The sequence below is a fragment of the Temnothorax curvispinosus genome, unplaced genomic scaffold, assembly GCF_003070985.1.
Source record: "Temnothorax curvispinosus isolate PA1 unplaced genomic scaffold, ASM307098v1 QBEX01000740.1, whole genome shotgun sequence".
Taxonomy (NCBI): domain Eukaryota; kingdom Metazoa; phylum Arthropoda; class Insecta; order Hymenoptera; family Formicidae; genus Temnothorax; species Temnothorax curvispinosus.
The window spans coordinates 832,802-853,211 of NW_020210520.1; the positions used below are offsets into that span (position 1 = coordinate 832,802).

The 20,410-nt window shown below is 39.5% G+C and overlaps 2 protein-coding genes across 8 annotated transcripts in view; one reads left to right on the forward strand and one right to left on the reverse strand.

Annotated features, from left to right (window-relative positions):
* The window catches only part of LOC112457251 (aryl hydrocarbon receptor nuclear translocator homolog), a 36,595-nt gene extending 19,792 nt beyond the window's left edge, over positions 1-16,803 (forward strand). For 3 of the 7 annotated variants that reach the window (XM_025020216.1, XM_025020223.1, XM_025020179.1), the window contains 10 exons: positions 6,819-6,979; positions 10,943-11,260; positions 11,546-11,749; positions 12,718-12,909; positions 13,024-13,182; positions 13,311-13,479; positions 13,581-13,738; positions 14,107-14,285; positions 14,360-14,504; positions 14,962-16,803. In XM_025020216.1, the coding sequence (XP_024875984.1) occupies positions 6,819-6,979; positions 10,943-11,260; positions 11,546-11,749; positions 12,718-12,909; positions 13,024-13,182; positions 13,311-13,479; positions 13,581-13,738; positions 14,107-14,285; positions 14,360-14,504; positions 14,962-15,176 (1,900 nt within the window). In that variant the 3' untranslated portion in view covers positions 15,177-16,803. The remainder of the gene's footprint in view (positions 1-6,818; positions 6,980-10,942; positions 11,261-11,545; positions 11,750-12,717; positions 12,910-13,023; positions 13,183-13,310; positions 13,480-13,580; positions 13,739-14,106; positions 14,286-14,359; positions 14,505-14,961) is intronic. The other 4 variants (XM_025020185.1, XM_025020201.1, XM_025020208.1 and 1 more) reach the window with 4 other exon arrangements.
* A 183-nt stretch (positions 16,804-16,986) lies between these two features.
* LOC112457289 (U3 small nucleolar ribonucleoprotein protein MPP10) lies at positions 16,987-19,783 on the reverse strand. Its single transcript, XM_025020236.1, has 4 exons — positions 19,412-19,783; positions 17,831-19,172; positions 17,494-17,602; positions 16,987-17,408 (listed from the first exon to the last, which is right to left on the reverse strand). Exons 1-4 carry the CDS (start codon positions 19,483-19,485, stop codon positions 17,038-17,040), a joined length of 1,896 nt encoding a protein of 631 aa, XP_024876004.1. The 5' UTR covers positions 19,486-19,783; the 3' UTR covers positions 16,987-17,037.
* Positions 19,784-20,410: the final 627 nt, after the last annotated feature.

Genomic DNA, 20,410 nt, shown 5'->3' on the forward strand with positions numbered 1-20,410 from the left:
ATCACATGATTTACCTGATTGGTACCATATTATGTTTATCTACATCGTCAGTTGTTTGTTATAACGATCCACTCCGGTATCACCTAATTAAATATTAAATGCTCATACCGTTCGAAACGTTTGTCACAGTTCGTAGAATTTATTACTAAATTTTATTTTGTAAAAGAAAACTCCGTTACGTGTCTTAGGGCTCATGCACAATAAGAGGAATAATTAACAAGGAATTAAACATAGAGAGATTTCCGTGTCTTGAAAAAAAATGCGACTACTATATATGTTTAATTCCTTGTTTCTTATTCCTGGCATTGTGCATGAGCCCTTAATGTTTTGTCTGCGAAACCATAATATTTAGTCAATAAAATAGTTTAATTCTTGGTAATCACCTAATTTGAATCTATATAGAAAGTCTCGCTTCAATCCAGTCGATTGCCTCGTCGAAAAAAGCGCTCTGTTATTTTTTAACGTCGGCCAATCTGAAGACTGACTGTCGATCCGCCATAATAGCAATAACGATATCTTATCCATGGTCTCTCATCGCGTGCCGCCACGGGTGGGTCCGTGGTGGTTCACCTGCAATTCCGTATCCGCGCTGTCGTTTCGCAGGTATATACGGTGCCGCGAAAGAATACGCGGACTCCGCGGCAAAGACCGACCGGCAACATTCTGATGTCGCGCGCTCTTTCTCTCTCCTCTTCCTCCCCCTTTGTCCCTCTCCCTTTCTCGCCCCCGGTCCTCTCTCCGGAGAACCTCACTTTTAAGTTAATAACGCAATTACTGCCTCCTGCCGCAAGACGCGCGCGCCTCTCCTTGCCGCCTTGCCCGTAACTTCTCTTTCTCTCTTAGGCCTCTTCTCGTTTTCCTCTCTTTCCTGTTTCTCCCACTTTAGGTTTCCTCATCCTCGCATTTTCTCGGCATTAATGCAGGTGCCGGCACTTTTGGTGCCACGATAACCACGAAATAATTTTGTCGCATACCGGCGGTCGCCCAGAGTAGAATCTCCCCCTTCTTGTGCTTTTTATTTCCCTTCCTACAATAGTGATCCATTTTCTCATTAAGGGATTTTGGAAACGTGATTCTTCATATCACTAGTCTCTTCAACATAACGCTTTAACTCGACTTCGGCCGAATTTCTTCCGTAAAAGTTATTATTAATTAAAAAAGGAAGACTTACACATACCGAATTTGAAGAGAGAATTTCTTTTTTAGTCAAAACAGCTTTTTGTAGGAAAAGCAATTTCGTAAGAAAAAATTGGATAAGAATTTTAAATATAAAGTTTTAAAGAATAGACTGCCACTAATACTTACTAAATTTTCGAGTGACGTAGTAGTATGTGACGTAGTAGTATGTCATTTAGAAATATAAGGAACAGAAAGTGAAAGAGAAATATAGGGGAAGGTATTGGAAAAAGGTTGTGACAACACGGTGTTGCAATAAATTCAAGTACAGACATCGTTTATAACGCGTGTGTGTCCGGCGAACATAGCGCTTTTGCGATTATTCGTTCACGGCAGTAAATACGTTACACGGAAATTTATGACTCGACGCGCTGCCGTTTCGCGCGCGCGATTATAACGTCTTCGTTCAGTTTGGTAATGATTTAAATAACGTTCGATACATGGACTTTGTGAGTCGTTAAAGTTTATATTGGGTTCATGCTTGACACGTAAAGCGAAGAAATTGGAGTTAAAGATCACTATTACACGATTTTTCATCACGATCAGCTAACACGTGTCGGTACACAGATTTTGTAATATTAATTAATTTTTTGGCGCGCTATTTTATTTTCATTCTATCTGGAAAAGCCTTCGGTGTGAAATAAAAAGAATATGAGAGAAATAATATGAGAGAAACCGAGGTATTCCAAAACGGTAAAATCACCGTGGCGAACGATCATAATAACATCAAGTCTTCGCGAATTGCAAAAGTTTACGGGAGGATGTTAGAATCTCGTAGAAATCAGAATCGCCGTAAGGAGGCTCTCGAACGGAGGAGAGATTATCTCGCGCTGCAGTGAAAAGCACGTGCCTTAAACGCCACATAAGGAAGAGCAACGGTGCCTCGCTATACCACTACCAGAGAGCACATGATGCAGATCGTCGCGCAGATTGCTCTCATAGGCCAATTAATTAAAAGGCCTCTTCTATGGCGTAATAAGCCGCGGAACGGCTTGAACGTACGGGGAAATTAACTAGAACGCTAAACGAGAGTTACTGGATCAATCGACGCGCGAGGACAACTATCGCGATTAAAGTTTATCTAACGTTTATTTTGACGCGTAGAAAAAAACACACAGAAAAAAAAGTGTCAAATCAACACTCCATATGCTTGTATATATGCAAGAATATATAATCTTGAAATAAGATTATATTGCGTTGGTTCAACTATATAATTCTTCGTTTATCACTAATTTTCTTCGTTTAACGCAAATATAATCTTATTTCAAGATTATATATTCTTGCGTATATACAAGCATATCGAGTGTTGATTTGACACTTTTTTTTCTGTGAATGCATCGAATATCAGTTTTTACGAATTTTAACGTGTGTCGCAAAATTACAAGAAACTCGCGCGGGATTCGATAAGATATGTCGAATTAGAATCCCGAATATAAATTGAGAAGAGGCAAACAAGATGCAAATGCGAAGTAAGGAAGTTACGTTGCCATTAAAGTTTATTCTCAATCACAGGTAATACGGTTACAGTCAGATGCATATAGTATAACGCTGTGGGGTGTCCGCCTCTTTCAGTAACGAAGACAATGCGAATACACAGATAACTTATATCCGTTTGCTATATATGTTATTCCTACATTCCTCTATCAATGCAAGGGCGTAGCGAATACGTTATTTATTCGCCGATCCTTAATTTCATGCATATCGATGCAGTTAGGTGCGGGAGGCAAATCATAACGAATGAATTGTATATACGATTGAGTAACGACGTTACAACTCTGTTTCGCAAGTCCATAAATTTATGCATACGAGCGTTCGGGAATGTCGAATATGCGGCAGGGGAGTGTCATTAGACGATCTTGTGAACAGACGTTATAAATTGCATGTACGAATCGCATTGTAAAGCGTCGTACAATCATGTTACGTTTGTTCGGTCCGGTATCTGGCTAATATCGAAGATAAAGCGTGCCGGAAACCGATGATGTCAGAGAAGTATGGAGAGCAAACTGCCTATCGTGGGCATCGCGAGCATCCCTAAATGCGAGGCAATTCGATGATAACTCGCGCTTTCTTCGCGATTGTCTTCTCCTTTGTGTACACCAGCAGGAGGATTTTTTCCCTTCGTGGGGCTGTGTGCGGCGTGTGTGTGTGTTTCTGAACCGACATTAGATCACCATGGCATAGAGAGCCTGTGTACAGAGGGTACCGGTGCTATTCCGACGATCGTGACTGACGCTGCTCTAACAACTGGAGCGGCTATACTATAACTCCATATCGGTTGATGCTTGATCGATCGTTGCGCAAGAATTTTAGAGTCTAGAATTTTAAAGAGACGTGGAAGGAACAATCTAAGCGTCTCTCACAATCTTATTTCTCATGGCTGATTAACAGCACAGATGGCGTCGCGCGTCCGCGATATTAGATTCCCGTTTCTATCTTGCAGTTTTAAGTTCCGCGAGACGTGCACACGTCGCATTTTACACTTAAAATGGAGTCACGCCGGATAAAGGGATCTCTGTTACCTCAACCTTCAACTAGTATCCTCTTTTTCAAGTAACGTGACCGGTGTCACGGGGTCAGCGTTGACCCCCGGCCTAGGGATCAGGCACTTTTACCGTGTCGTCCGCCTCAGCATCCGACGACCCCTGTGTATCAAATAGCGTGGTAACTGCGGTGTCTCGGTTCATTGTGAATCGTCGTCGGCGTATATAATCATTGTTGTGCCGATTAAAAATGTAGCTTATGTAGCTTTTTGTATTATCTTCTGTATTGTTTATTTCATAAAAAATGATATTTGTGGCCACTGTTCGTCGACGAAAAATATTTAATACATTATTAACACGTACATTTTACTTTTATAACATTCTATAATATTTTATAATACTTTAACCAACATGATATAAACTGGGTAGCTTCTTTTATAATTATGCAGCGTAGATGTTATTGCAAAATTATGTCATTTACATAGCAGCGTCTAGCTACATAAAAATACATGAGAAATAAGCACGCGTCAATTTTTAAACACTCGATTTCTTTCATCAAGTATAACCGTGTATCTGTAATATTGCTTATTGTTTGAAAGGCAGATACTTTGTTGAAATATAATAACGACTTTTGACCGGAAAAAGTTCCTACACCCCGTTGAAAGAAACTTTGCACGGATCGATTATTCAAGAAATAAAGTGCAAACGTATCGCGACTTCGGGATCAGGGGATCGGATCGGAAAGGAGCTGGTGTGAGGTAGTACTGGGACACCCGGTATGCCCCGGTACACGGAGCTTGGACCCACGGAGCGAGCGGGCAACTTCGGAGCGTCTGACCTCTGACCCAGGAGTTCTCTCCCCGTCCTCCTCTTCACGGATCGCGTTCCTCCACCCCTCCATCCCTCTCCTCTCTTGCCATGCCACGCGGTGCATACTCCGCTTTATACTTGCGCTTTAAGCGCCGTGGCCTCTTTTAAATAGCGGGCCTCTGCCGGGGCCATCCACGACGTCGTCGAGCGTTACGGATTCCCTTGGTCCTCGGGACGAGATAATAATAACGATAACGATCGCCCGCGCGCACAGCTCGACGAAAAAAATTGCACCGAATCGTATAATGAGAGGGACGTGAAAGGCGATCGGCATTGACTTGAATCATGACGATTTCTTTTTCGACCTGTCATATTTTTTTCTCTTTTGAAGTTTTGATTTGTTATATAATAAATAATTCCTCATATATGAAACTCACCGTTCAACAAATAAACAATTCAGAATCTCAATTATTATTCTAATGACAAGGTAATTAAATCTGATGTATATTATATTAAAACGTCTTCGGGAATACATATATTACATAGAAGAAAATTTTATGAAACAATGCAATATCTATGCATGTGCCTTTCACATAACCGATCAATAGTAAATTTACACCGGCAAATAAAATCAGATTTTTATAATATTATATTACATAAGTATGATAAATATTTCGATCTTTTACAGAGCTAAAATCGTATCAAAATTCAATAATTGAATTTTCCATCTGTTTATATCCAAATCAAGGATACCCAAAGAGTTCTAATTAAAATTCATTACAGATCAGGAAATTAATTTTCAGATATAAATATAACGAAATACAATGACACGTTTCACACAGACTGCGTCCGCACAGACACACGGCCCAGTCCCATTGAACGGATCAATTTTATTTTTCAATATTTTATATCGCGGCTATCCAGTCGCGGGGAGTAGACGCCGCGAAAAAAAAGTTAGCGCAAACCAATCAGCATATCGATATCAAATTTTAATCTCGCACCCTGTGTATCCGGATAGGCTATCGACGTTACGGTCTGATCGTGAAACTACCCATTTCACGGACTGAACAAATTTTTTATCATCTCGTGAACCGATCTCCTTCCTTATCCATTTCAGGGCAGAGATCCGTTCAGGAAATATAGCGATCAAACTGCCTAGTTCAATAAAGAACATGTCAGTTGATACAATAATTCCTACCAGGAAGTGCTTTCTATAGTTATTATACACACATATACGATGATCGGGTAACAAGGAAAGATAGTTATAAGTCATTTATTCTCGAAGTATAATGAATAAAATAAAAAAATTCGCTTCGTGCCTGGTCCGGCCAATTGCAAATATTTGTTTGTATCTCTTAACTTACTCCGGAGCGTCGTATAGAACAGGCAGAAAATGATCGATCGTAAGCTAGACCGGGAGGTTCGGTTCACGAAGAATTGACTTCGCGAAATGATTGGTTTCGCGAACGGGACGTAGCGCCGATAGCGAATTAAACCGCCGCTCGATTTGCGCATCGGGGAATCGAGCGGGAATCCGGCTTACGTGTTGCGTGCGGATCCGCGCGCACGGGGTCTGCCCTCGCGAAGTTTCTTGGAAAATTGTCGCGAATTAAATGCCATTAAATTTACGATTTGCGCGCCGGCGATTACGCAGCTCGTGGTAAAGGGAGACGTGCCTGGCCGTTACCCGCGGCGGTTTACCCTCTGGTAGCGTAATAACAGGGGAGGCCTCAAATTGTGGTCTCGCCCCGATATCCTCCCTCGTCTAGGTGGACTACTCGAGAATTTATCGGTCGAATCGATCATGGCGCCAACGACGTCCGTAACCGAGTTAATTTTAGGTACATAGCTTATGTGAAGTTTTAATTAGAAGCGCGATAGTATATATTGATGCAAAAACTTAAGGCGCTTGCTAATGAGTACATTTTACGTGATGATTTAATGAACAACATTATTAATATGTTATAAAAGGTGATGAAAACTATTGATATATAATTATTTATTTATTATTAATAAATATTCAAACTGAAACATAACATTATGCTGACACAGCGATACATTTCGTAGGAGTTAAATCCAAGTAGCGCACTTCACATAAAGCAAGGCTCGCCGATTGTAAATAAACGCAAGAAGAAGAAGAAATTTAACGCAAATTGAATACCGTATCGCGAACGTTATTTCACGCTATTTTCCTGCGACGCGCAGGACGCGCAAGAAACTCCTGTCTCTACGGCTGTTCTGCGTTATTTCAGCTTCGTTGTTCGCGCTTCGTTTTTATAGCTATAGTAGGAGAAACCGCACACTGGTTCCTTGAACTATGTAATTACCTCGGTTTTGTCTTGCGACTTACAGCAGGGAGAATCATTGCGAGATCGAGCGGCGGCGGCGGAACAAGATGACCGCCTACATCACCGAGCTCTCCGACATGGTGCCGACCTGCTCAGCCCTGGCCCGCAAGCCCGACAAGCTGACGATCCTGAGGATGGCAGTGGCACACATGAAAGCTCTCAGAGGTGAGTAACTTTGATCCTGCGGAATCTTATTTACGATAATGAGCCCTTTGTTTTTCCTTAATTATCTCTTCCAACGAATTTAAAAACGAAGACTAATATTTTTTAATTATAGATTATAAATATAATATATTTTAATTAAAATAAATTATTCATCTTTAATTAATTAAATTAATAATCGATATTTGACTTATTATGTGTAAATTTTTTTCTCGGATAATATCAGGATAATATCATTTTATTTGAATAGAATTTTTTATTCGAGAACTGAGTTGTTAGTTTAATATCGTTTAATATCGTTTAATATCGAAAATTGTAAAAAAGTTGGGAAAATCGTTGCTTTCAAATGATCGCCAGGAAATACGCTAAAAAATACGATGCAGATGTTGAAAAACCGCCTCCCATTATTCGAAGTAGAAAGTTCTCTAGTGGATTTTTCGTCGAGAGATGAAAAAAAACCTCGAGTGTCGATAACTTACGAGCCACTCGTAAGAGAGTCATAAGCCACTTGAATTTAACTTAAGTCTCGAGTTCTGCAACTCGCACGCGCCGCAAAGTCGGCAAATACTAGCGGAGAATTTTTTTCCCTCTTGTTCCCTTTCTGTCGGTAGATTACGCATTTTTTTAGATTGAACTTTTGTGCATATCGACAAAGCAAATCTATTGCATTTCGTGCATTAAATTTGCTTGCGAAAAATAATAATGAGAGATATAACTTTATTCTCATATATATTCTCAGTTTCATATTTTATTTACTTATTCTTAGTTGACTCTGTTTCGCTTTTTATATTTTATACGCTGTAATTTCGTTCCAACGAGTTTATTTATAAAATGCGAGAGAACAAATTTCTCATTCTCGCCCTCTCTTTTTTTTCGTCCTCACCGGCCGTCATCGATAAGGAACAGTGCAGTTTTCGACGCGGGACGTGACGATTAAGTTGCAACGATGTTTGAGTTATCCGGCACGAGCGATGCAATAACTTGGGCGCAACGCGAGATCTCGGTGCCTTAACGTGAAGTCGATTAAATTACGGCCGTAGTTGACCTGCCGTACGTTACGTTATGTACCGACGACTATCGATTACGCGGGGAAACACTCGCCCGAGTCCCTCCCGGCTCGACGCGCGAGAACGCGACTGGATCTCCGTCTCGTCTCGACAGGAGGCGAGAATTTACGAGCGCTTTTAGGATACTTACACTGCCGACAGTGTAAGTATCCGCAACTTCCTTGTTAGCTCGAAGACGAAAAGGCCGAAGATGTTTCCGCCAGGTTTGCGTCGTGACTTTAAATAACTGCGCATATCGGGCGCGTATATCTTCAATTAAATACTACAATTACATGAAAATTTTAATGCTAGATCGCAATTGTTATTATCTTCCAGACTCGAATGTTGAAATAATTAAACAGATAATTCTTATTGATTTTGCAGTTAAAGAATTGCGCGGCGTTAGAAGTTTGCAGAAAGAACATGCATAAAACTGTTTTATGCAAAATTCTTGTTTAAAAAGATCGAAATAATTTTCGGCGTCAAAAGAGAGAAAACGATCTTGAAATTTTGCTAAAAACTTTAGGAATAAATACTCGTTTATGTTTCATATAAATTCCGTAAAAATTCCATTAAAAGAAGAGGTCAATGATAGATGATGGTTAAAATTTGAAGATTCTACGGATAGCTATACAAATTTCCATAGGGATATCTATATAATTGATTAACGAGGAAATTCTGGGAGAAAGACAAGGTGGCGGAGAGAGAACGAGGGTTGCACACCGGAACGATCGTAACGTTGCGGTGGGTTTCGAGAGCCGGTGACGGTCATATCGAATGCAGCGAGCGCGATATATGCTTCCGGTGAGCACGATGGGCGGAGTTGTGTGTCCCGTCCGTCGGCGGCTGTCCCTTTGGTAGGTCTGCCGGGTATCTACCTATCTACCTGAGCCCGAGGGAGCCTGCGGCCGATGGACGCGTGCTGCGTATTGTGCGTGAAACGCGCGCGTGTATATGCGCGATTCCGCCGTGATTCCACCTAGGTATTGGTGATGCGTCGCGTTGTTTATAGCCGCTTCTCCTCTTTCCCGGCGACGAGGGCCGCTGCATACAAATCGCTCTCTCGCTCGGAAGAGAAGGAACTCTATCTCTTTCTTCTCTCTCACCTGCAATGTGAGCTGTGACGAGAAAGAGACGAGAACGCCCCGTGCGTGCGCTATGTAGAAGAGTATTACGCGGTCGCGACGAAAGATACAGCAGTACCGAGCACCAGCGGGATTTTTTACGACCCCGGAACGCCAGAGATAAAAACTGATGCCAGAAGGTTGAAGAACCGTTTGGCGAACGTCGATAGGAAAGACGACGCCGTTTTGTCGCGAGAACAATGTCATCGATGCTTAAACTCGAAAAGGGATCGTCATCAATGTTAAATACGCACTTTTTACGGCATCTGCAATGCCGACCATGTTACTTGGACACTGTATCATTTATAAGTGTCAAAATTTGACGGGGAAACGTTCTTATAGTCGTTTATCATTCAATATCAGAAACTTGACAGTGTCAAATAATTGAATATGACGAAAAAATTGAAAATAACGGTAGGAGGAATGCTGGACATCCCGTCGATCACAGTTGTTGTTGAACGTTAAAATATAATGGTGCGTTAGAACGCCTAGAAATGGAAATTAAACGGCTACCAACGTGAGATTGCATACTAAAAATGTGGGATGTATCGAGCATACATCGATCTCGAGCGAATCTTTTTATTGATTCAATTTAACGAAATCTTTTTAACTGCGTAAATATTCACATTATTACGGGGAAAAAATTCATGAATTTGAAATGTTTTTCGAATTATTATACGTTTGTGAATATGTATATTTATGTATTATTATTTTAAATTTATATTTTAAAAACTAAAGTCTGTATATAATCTCATGATTTTTTCTATTTTATCTTATTTTCTGTTTTATCTATCAAAGATTACGACAATTTTTTCTGAATATAATAATTGTGCAATTATCCTCGTTTTTTTGTGCATGTCGAGGCTCGTTAAAAAAAGAGCAATTTTTTTGTTCATAACGGTACCTACACGCTTGTATAACGGTGTTTAAATTTAGTTCTTCTAAATTTCTTGAAAACAGGCATTTAATTGTATAAAGATTTGATATTTAAAAATCATCAATAATGAATGACGGAAACTGTATACAAATTCTCTTTGCGGAAGGTGTCAAGGTAACCACGGCGGTAACGTCGGACCAGATATATACCACGTGGAAAATAATGGTAACGAAGGTCACCGAGGGTCTTCCATAGATCTTGTTTGGAAGTCGTTAAAGTACCTCTTCCCGGAATTTCTCCGTATATCGGGGTAAAGATCGCATCGCCGCGCGAGAGAGCCACTCTCTCTCTCTCTCTTTCCCTCGCACCTCTTTCTGCCTCTCTCTCTTTCTCTTAGGATCCGCCGTCCGCTTTGCAATTCCGATCTTGCACCTCGATAGTTACCTCCGCTGGCGAGGTGCCCCGTCCTCATTTTTGGTACCGCGCCGCGGTCTTCGCGTCTCTTCGGAGGTCAACTTTGGAAGAAGCTATTGAGAGGCGATTTCAATATTCGATAGGACACGACTTGCTTAGGAATTCGCAGAGTGCTCTTCAAGGTTTGGATCACGCTTCAGAAGGCATCGCCTTCTTCCTCGATGAATTTAGTGTCGAATTCTTTCCTCTCAAAGACTGCTCAACCGATAATTTTAGAAGTACTTCGTTAATACGAAAGAACCGAATTTCCACGTATAATCAAAGCACTTGTAACGAGTCAATAAATCGGACATATCGTTATGACGTTCATAATAAATCCAACTGTATCCAACGTATATAAAACTTGTAATAAATCCGAATAGGACATATCTGGATTATTCTCTATAAATCCCGTTATCCTGTCGTCGTGACGAATGTTGTCAGAGCGAAATGGAATGTGTCGCAGGCACCGGAAATACCGCCACGGACAACGCCTACAAGCCGTCATTCCTCACGGATCAGGAGCTGAAGCACTTGATCCTCGAAGCGGCGGATGGTTTCCTGTTCGTCGTGAGTTGCGACACGGGCAGAATCATCTACGTGTCCGACTCGGTCGCACCGGTGTTGAACTACACCCAGAGCGATTGGTTTGGCACCAGCCTTTATTCGCAAGTTCATCCCGACGATACCGAGAAGGTGCGGGAGCAGCTCAGCGCGGCGGAGCCGCAGCACGGTGGCCGAGTGTTGGACCTCAAGACCGGAACGGTCAAAAAGGAAGGTCAATGTAAGTAAAGAAACAAATTTATCAGTCGATTATTCGACAATTTTGCAGAGTTTCCATTTCGTTGAGCCATCTTGTTATTAGATTATTATTTTTATTATTAGATTATTCTATTATTAGATTATTATTTTTATTATTAGATTATTTTATTATTAGATTATTTTATTATTAGACGATTTTACTCGGACGGTTTCTCAGAGTTTATTATTCAAGACGACCGATCAAGATACTCGCCGTACTTGGGAAAAATATGCTCGCGGGATGAAACGATTACTTTTCCAATTGCAGCGTCGATGCGATTGTGTATGGGCTCAAGAAGGGGCTTTATCTGCCGCATGAAGGTCGGGAATCTACAGACTACGGGCGACATGGCAGCGGCTCACGGGCTGCACCGTATGAAGCAAAGGAACTCCCTGGGACCGCCGGCGCGGGACGGCCAGAATTACGCGGTGGTGCACTGCACCGGATACATCAAGAATTGGCCACCCACCGGTGAGTTTGACACGGGTTTCGTCTGTGCCGAGTTGAGAGAACGCAAGATCGTACGTCGATGTGCCACCACCGGGTAACGGTGGTCTTTTTCTTTCTCTCTCTCTTTCTCGGGCGCGACGTACAGCAGGCCCCGGCTTTCTATTTTAAAGCGGGGGAGACGTCGCGCCCGAGGAATACGAACGAACCGTTCCTGGAACACGGCGGAACGCGTATGCCACGTGTATACTGTAAATTAAGAACCGCCTCGAGAGTTGCCGTGACTGAATTTTTCGACTCTACGTCTTTCGTCAAAAATATTCCGTATTTAATTGAACGTATTTACTGTCGTTGTGGAACGTAGTAACGCAGAAACTGAAAGAACATTTGCATGTTCAAACGATAGATCTAACCGATAAAGAAAGAGAAAGACTAAGAAAAGAAAGAATTATCAGACGCTTTTCTCAGATTTTCCGATTTGAAATACTTGTCCCTTCAGAATAATTCGTTTAACCGATGATTGTGAGTGGAAAGTCGTCAGTATTAAGAGTCGCGGCGAGGTAGTTATCGGCTGTTAACATATTTGTTTAATATTCATGATCACGTGCGTAGCTCTTTTTGTTCCATCGATAGCTTTGTAGCAGCCGCAGATTAATTCAATCTTATCGGTTACGTTAAAAAAGAAAGATACAGCGACACCTCTCGCGCATTAAATGCGACAGAGGCGCAATAAATCGACCGCTTTGCAACTTTCGAATTTCAAAAAGTACGATATCGATTTTTTATTATAACGTCTTGACATTTTAATATATAGTTTCAATATATAGTTTTCAATATGTAGTTATAATCCTAAATTACTGTTGACTGTTATTTTGATATGTCGATATATCAGTATGAAATATTTATGATATATAGCGTATAGTTTTAGTATAAGAATTTCTTCAAGCCGATCAACGGGAAATCATGGACTGATTCATGATTTTACGCTGTAGGTGATTTTGTTCCCCCATGTGTACCAGGTGTGGGTCTAGGTGACAGAGGTTCTGGGGGTGTTCAAACTGGTCCAGACGGCGTGGTCACAGATGAGAATGCCTCCACGCATTGCTGCCTTGTCGCCATTGGGCGATTACAGGTCACTAGCACACCAAATAGTAGCGACTTAACAGGTTCCAATAGCAATAACGGTAAGTATCGTCTTATTAACAATTTAATTGGAAGTTTAAATTAAATTAATTTTATCCATCAGTACAGGCAGAGGCTAGTTATAGTTTCATAAATTATGTTTTTGTTTGTCGTAGAATTTATGTCACGTCACTCCGCAGAAGGTAAATTTACCTTTGTTGATCAAAGAGTGTGCGGAATTTTGGGTTACAATCCATCGGAGCTCTTAGGTCATCCTTGCTACGAATTTTTCCATCATGAGGATGTGACACATATGCGGGACACTTTTGAACAAGGTAATGCTCTGCATTATGCCTCACATTTTCATGTTCTTTTTTAAATGTTCCTTTTTTATTTTTTTATATTTTTTTAATTTTTTTTATGTTTTTAATGGCATGTTAACAATGTTAACATGTGCCTTCAGTTATGAAACTGTTTCCAGTGTTGAAGCTGAAAGGGCAACTCTTGTCTGTGATGTACAGATTTCGGGCTAAGGACCGCAATTGGGTGTGGTTGAGGACGTCAGCATTTGCGTTCTTAAATCCGTTCGACGAAAACTTTGAATATATCGTCTGCACAAACATGCTAGCAAAGTAAGAATAAAGCTGTATCTAAAGCTTCAAAGATATCTCGTATTATGGTTCTTGCCCCTTTGTTTCACATGGAAAAAAAATATTCACATGTCTTTATTCAGGCCATTTCATCCTAGTAGCGACGGTCAAACGGAGAATGAAGCTGTACCTGCATATGGACAACCTGGTCTAGATTATTCCCTTCAGAGACATCCTACCAGGGATCCGCTCTACTCCGCGCATCATATGATGCAGCATCCAGCCACTGTAGCTACAGCCAGTAAGACGATTACAGCGTATTTTCTATTATTTTTATTTTAATTTTTTTAATGACGCAACAGTCCGAGTCGGACCTAGGCCTCCCCCAAAGTCATGTGCTTGTGGTGCGCACGCAAGCACATGGAACCTACAGTTTAACGCCGAATCTGAACGGCAAGGTAGAGGGGGTTTCGAGGCAAGGGATACTCCTGACGGGCTGCCATTCTGTCGAGGAGGAGAGACAAGCCATACAATTTATTTTGATTCTACCAGGACTGGATTCGAACCTGAGATCTTTGGCTTAGCAGACCAGTGCGCTGTCTGCTAGGCCACGCTTGCTCTCATTATTTTTATTGCACAGTCAAATAGTTGAATGCATGTCATTTGCAGGTCCGCAACAACCAAGGCCGTCCAGTACACAGAACGTATATCAGAGTTACGAGACGACACAGTCGCCGATTGCTTATGGGTCACCTGGACAACAAAGCGCGTCCTCATCAGTCTTAAGTAGGATTCAAAAGCCGGCTAATACATCTCCAACTCCGCAAACATGGGCGATTGGAAGACAGGTACTTGATTCTTCGTTTTTCAATGGATTCGAAAAGTTACAAATATCTAAAACTTCTACTACATTTTCCAACAGCAACCTGTGACAGAGGGCTACCAATACAGTCAATTAAGTCCATCAAGGTCACCGAGCGGGCCGACGTACACTCAACTCAGTAGCGGCGCTAGAACTCCGGCTACACAGCAATATCATGCAGTCACAACAGTGCCTAATAATCCTGGTTAGTCGTTTGATGTTGCTATGTTTGGGAATAGCGTAGTCGTGGATGATGGTGAGATGTGTAGATGGAATGCGTGTTGTATGAGTCCCCAAAAATACTATGCAACTCTCTGCGAATCGCACTAAACAACCGCTCGCGAGAAAGTGCGTTTTCACCTGCGCACGGTTGTTTAGTGTGGTGCCATGTAGGTAAGGGCACACATGGTCACCACACTATGTATTCCAGATATCATGCAAAATTGCAAATAATTAAATGCGCGAATATAGAAAACGGGCTAAGAACCAAACGCGATAAATGATGCGCGAAAGTTTTATTAATTAATAATTGATAATAAAACTTTCATCAAACACGCATCATTTACCGCGCTTGATTTTTAGTTAGTACGTTTTCTATATTCGTGTATTTCCATTGAAGCCTATACTTCGAATTCGAAAATTAAATGTACGTTTGCCGTTAGGTATGTGGGGTTGGCAAAGTCAACAACATCAAACGCAGCAACCGGATGGACAGACCGGCCCTCAGGTGCCCGCACAGGCTCAACCACCACATCCTGGACAGGCCGGGCCCGGCACACAACCGCAAGAGCTGTCTGACATGCTGCAGATGCTGCAAGATCAAGGCGGCTCGTCCGGCTTCGAGGAACTGAACATGTTCAACACTAATTTCGAGTAGCAACGAGAAAGGCGGTATGCCTCTGAGAAGCAGCTTCTACTTTAGAGGAATTCTCTCTCCGGGGCCTTCCCCGGCTGTTCAGTATCACTTCGGGGATTTGATCTTGGGCATCCGTACCACGTCAACATCCGGCGGATTGTTCACGGAGAAAAGAGAAACGCGATTTAACAATTTAGCACTGCATATATAGACTTTACGCAAAAAACGATCGCACTGGGATTAGGACAGCCTAGTCTACCGGATTATTTACATATTATACATACGTATTATAATGAGAGGTTTTTGATTCATTGTCATGGATATCAGAAGCTACCAGGTATGATCGTCGCGTTATGTGCTCTGGTTGTTTAAGATAATTATCTAAATTGATGAGCATGGTTTCGCTGCGAAAATACTATTAAAAGGCGACTGTATCTTCATGACGATTATTGACTAGTGCTCGAAATGAATTATAATGCGCACAGATGGGCTATCTACATTTGGCATAAAGCTATTAAATATTAAATAAAATTTTACATTTATAAATTTTACATTTGAAATGAAATGCGCAACCGACGAAGATACTAGTAACTGATAAATGCTTTCAATGATTTATACAGTTGTATTAGTCTGGAATTAAATTTTAAATTTTAAAAATTAATTCCAATGAGTAGATTTATCAAATCTACTCCTGGCGGTGAAAGCTATTTATAAAGTTGATTGATTAGTGAATGGCCTATAGATGAATATTCATGGCCTTATTACAGCTATTCTAAACATATTTAAGCATCTGTGCTTATTATACAAATCAAGTGACATAATTTTAATTTTCATGAGAATTTTAAGATATCATGCGATTCGATAAATACTTAACGGAGAAAAAGAAAAATGAAAATAACAGAAGTGTACTCTAAACAATAAGAAAAAGTATTTTTAAAAAACTTCTCAATCAGAAATCTATACACAAATCACGGTAATTTTAATACCAGCTTATCGTTAGATTTGTAAGGTTAGCTTAATTATTTTAATTTAGATCTTTGTAATTATAAACAGTGCAATCATAAACCAAGACACGATAAGAAATCGTTCGAGACATTGACAATGTACAAAAATTGCGTAATCCACCTTTGCTTCTCTGTGCAAGACACCGTTTTTAGATATTCTTAAAGAAAAAAATATAGATAATGTTACACATACGAATAATTGCATTTATAAGTAACCACGTGTGACTTAGCGCGTTTGTACGTGTTTTAGCAAATTTTGACAAGCACATTGAAACGAAATTGCAGCATATCATGATGAATTGGGAACATTTTTCACTAATACATATATGAACTATACATATACGCATGATTTTTTTTTTAATCATCCTACATCGTGACGAGAAGAGTACCATCACTTTTTGACAATAATTAATATATTGGGCCTGGTGCAGGTGTCAATATTTATATGCGAGTGTTAAGTATGAATTCGTCTCTATCAAAGGAAAAGATTACTTCACAAATCCCTTATCCACTGTTATATATTCCTTTGCACAATATCCACCCACGTATTATAGCTCCACGAGAAATCGCGATTCATATGATTTAAAGAGCGAAGGGTGTTAGAAATGCATACGTATATCATGCAATAAAGGTATAAAAAAATATCTTTAGTGTACATATGTATCTTACATTACGCAGAGTGTAAGGGACTTACATCGCTGTAAGTCAATTCTCGCTAGTTACTTTCCTTTGCGATTATAATCAATGATGGCACAAAAAGAGGCAACAAGATATAATAAACAAACAGCATGAAATCTTCAAAGCGCATGATGAAAAATATAACAAAATTTTTCATTTTAATTTTATTTAAATAAATTTAAAAATGTAAACTACATAATTTACAATTTTAACTTTACAGCCGAAGCAGCGCTAGTATTTTTCTTGGACAAATTGTCTTTTTTAATTTTTATTTTACTTTTTACTTGATCTTGCAATTGCGTGAAAAATGCAGTAGAGGACTTCGCGACTTTGTGCGTTGTTTCGTTTAACTTTGTAACATTTTTATCCTTCGTCAATTTTTTAAGCAATGCAGCCTTTTCTTTCTTATCCTTATACTTTTTAGCGATTCCTGGTTGTAATGCTTTGAGTTTCTCCTTCTTTTCTATTGCCTGCTGTTTAGCACCCTGCCTCGACTTCTTTCGCCTTCTCTCGCGCTTCATATCGGTTTTCGTCCGTTCTGATTTACCGATAAGATTGCCGCGTGGTTTGGCTGAAAATAGGAATTATAAATAAAATTTTAAAAATGCTGTATCATAAATCAACGATAACCATATTAAATATAATATGATAAATACTTTTAATTTCCTCAGGTGCTAATAGAGTAGCATCAGTGGTCGCGACAGGTGCCACCTCTTCCATGTTAACTGCAGGTATATTGCTAATGATTTTAATTTCTGGTTTAGCCTGAAATAAAAATCACATATATTATAAACGTTAGGAACCATAAGGAGTACCTCAAAATGTAAAAATTTTGTAATGAGAGTAGAAAATTATTTATACAAACTGCAAGGATAGTCTCTAAGTCAAGGAAACTTAGAAACATTTATCTCAGAACGATTACTTTCGATTGTGAATACTTATTACTAACTATAAGTTTGATTAATTTTTGACGTAAATCATGACAAATCTTACCATCTTGGGAGTGTAATGATAATTAGATAACGCGTCTAATTTAGAGACTAGAGAACGCATCATTTGTCGAATTTCATTATGCAATTGTGGCATTTCCTCTTTCTTCTCATTGTTCTCTGGATCTAACGCTTGCTTTTGCCTCAGATATTCCTTTTCGTAAATTTGCGATAAGCTTTCCTTGCTCTTTTCTTGATCTAGTATCAATTTTTTCTTATATTCCAACGGTGTCTCGACTGGCTTGAACTTCTTCTCGACGTCGTCCCAAGCCTTATCCTTAATCCGCTGCTTGATTATATCTTCCAGCTTTATAGTAGTCTCCTCGGTGATCACAGGAGCTGGCCTTGTATTTATATCAACCATCACAAACTCCTCCAGCAAGGAATTCTGCGGTCGATTTGGACCACTTACTTCGCCCTTCAATTGCCATGGCTTCTCACTGACTGCTTCCTCTTCCAATTCTTTAATTCTCATTTGCAGCCTTTCTTGACGAGACTCCAAAGTGGATTTCGGCGCTATGTCTTCCTCCATCTTTTCTTCTTTATCCTTCTGATTATGATTCACTTTATTCTCCAAGCTATCTGTCTCATCTGAGTCATTAGTAAGATTAAATCTCACTCTTCTGACTGTTTGATCCTCTTCGTCCTCTTCGTCAAGATCCATCTCTTCATCCTCTAATTCTCCCTCTTCAGAATCATTAATACTGTGATCTAAATTTTTACTTTCATAAGCCTGTTCATTCTCACTTTCGGGAGTATCGAAGAAATCTGCATACTTTATGTATTTCTTTTCAGCGTTATCTCCATCTTCTTCCTCGGAATCATCGTTAAATAAATCTACTGATTCGTCGTCAGATTCAGTATTTTCCTTTCCTTGTTTCTCTTTTCTCTCTTCTTTAGTTAAATATTCATCGAGATCTTGTAACTTGAAGAATTTGTCATCTACAATGGAGGACTTTTTATGTTTTCTCTTTTTTGAATTGCTTTTAGTTTCTACATCCTCGTCCTCTGAGTCTTTCTCCTCGGACATGCCTTCATCCTCTTGATCTAAATTGTCATTTTTAATCTGTATAGATTTAGGCTTTTTAGAGCTCACCGGAACCACCAATTTCTTACTTTCAGATAAAATTGTTGGGATTTTATCTAAGAAGTGTGCTATCTCGCCCTCGTTTTGCAGTTCCAATTGCTGCCAAATTTGCTCCTCATCGAAGCCTTCTGTGACTAATTCTGGCAATGCATTCGTATTGCTATAAAATTTCTCCTCTTTACAGGATAGCTCCTTGGCAAAATCATAAACATTCTTTGTAACGGCTTTGTAAAAGCTTACGTCGATTTTATTTTCTCCACTGAAATTGAAAAAAAGATTATGATCTCAAAACAGATTTTCGCTCAATTTTTTATGTTTACGTGCAAACTTTCATTTTGTATTTAATGTGTAAATTGTTATAAAATTTTATTTTTGTAGCATTGTACTTCTTATTATTACTTTTCCCTCTTTTTTACGGTAATAAAAATTATTTTTCTCATTTCGGAGCATCGTAGGTTAACGATTAAATGACATCGAATTTCGTAATATTTTACTAACCTTTTTATTTGTTCTGGCGAGCGAATACCATCAAAAGTAGATAAAATATTAGCAAGAATCTCGATGTTGGCCATTTTCCATTATATTAACGACGAATTAATTAAATAATATTTCATAAACGATGAAAAATCAAATCCACGTGACCAGATACATGCGTTCCAACCATAAAAACATGACGAATCATGAACTGTAGGCACAAACGAAGAATGGGTATGCACGTAATTTCGAATGCCACAATTGCTTAAACTATGTTTTCGATAGATGCACAACCATTGATAAATCTTATGATCCCCAAGTAGATCCAATGGGCTTTTGAATGATTGGAAGATTACTTTATTCGATATTAAAAAGAAACGTCTGGATGCAATATTAGTTTTATAACATATCCTAATGTTTTGTAAAAGTGTATATGTGCATTTAAGACAATATATAACATATTTCTATGAAATTTTATTCATATATTTATCATGCCTAATATGCTTATTTAAATTATTTTTTTATTTCTAGTCTGAAAATGTTGCCTAAAAAAAAATACATAGTAAATATACATAGTATAAATTTTATAAATAATACAACAAATTAAAAGTGTCCAATGTCCAATAAGAATACTTGCTTTCTAGGAATAAGAAATATTTCTAGCTAAAATCCCTAAAACATACTTTCTTATTGGACACAGACTGCGGTCCATTTAATGCTTTAAAGCGTTTTTTTTCTTCTACTTTTTTCATTGAAAGAAAGGAGAAGAATGCTTCGAAGCATTTGTAGTGTTGTGGACCGTAGCCACAAAGAGTTTATATGCATAGAGATGCCTTTTCTCTATCTCTCTGTATTATACGTAGAGAGAATAAAGAAAGAGAAAGAGATATTTTCTATCTCCTTGTTTCTGTACGAAGCGCATATGCTCAAGAATAGAGGCATCCAGAAGTACGACCGCTCACTGAGCCGCTAAGTAGCAATTGAATGTGATTGGTTCTTACCTTTGGATCCGACCAATCACAC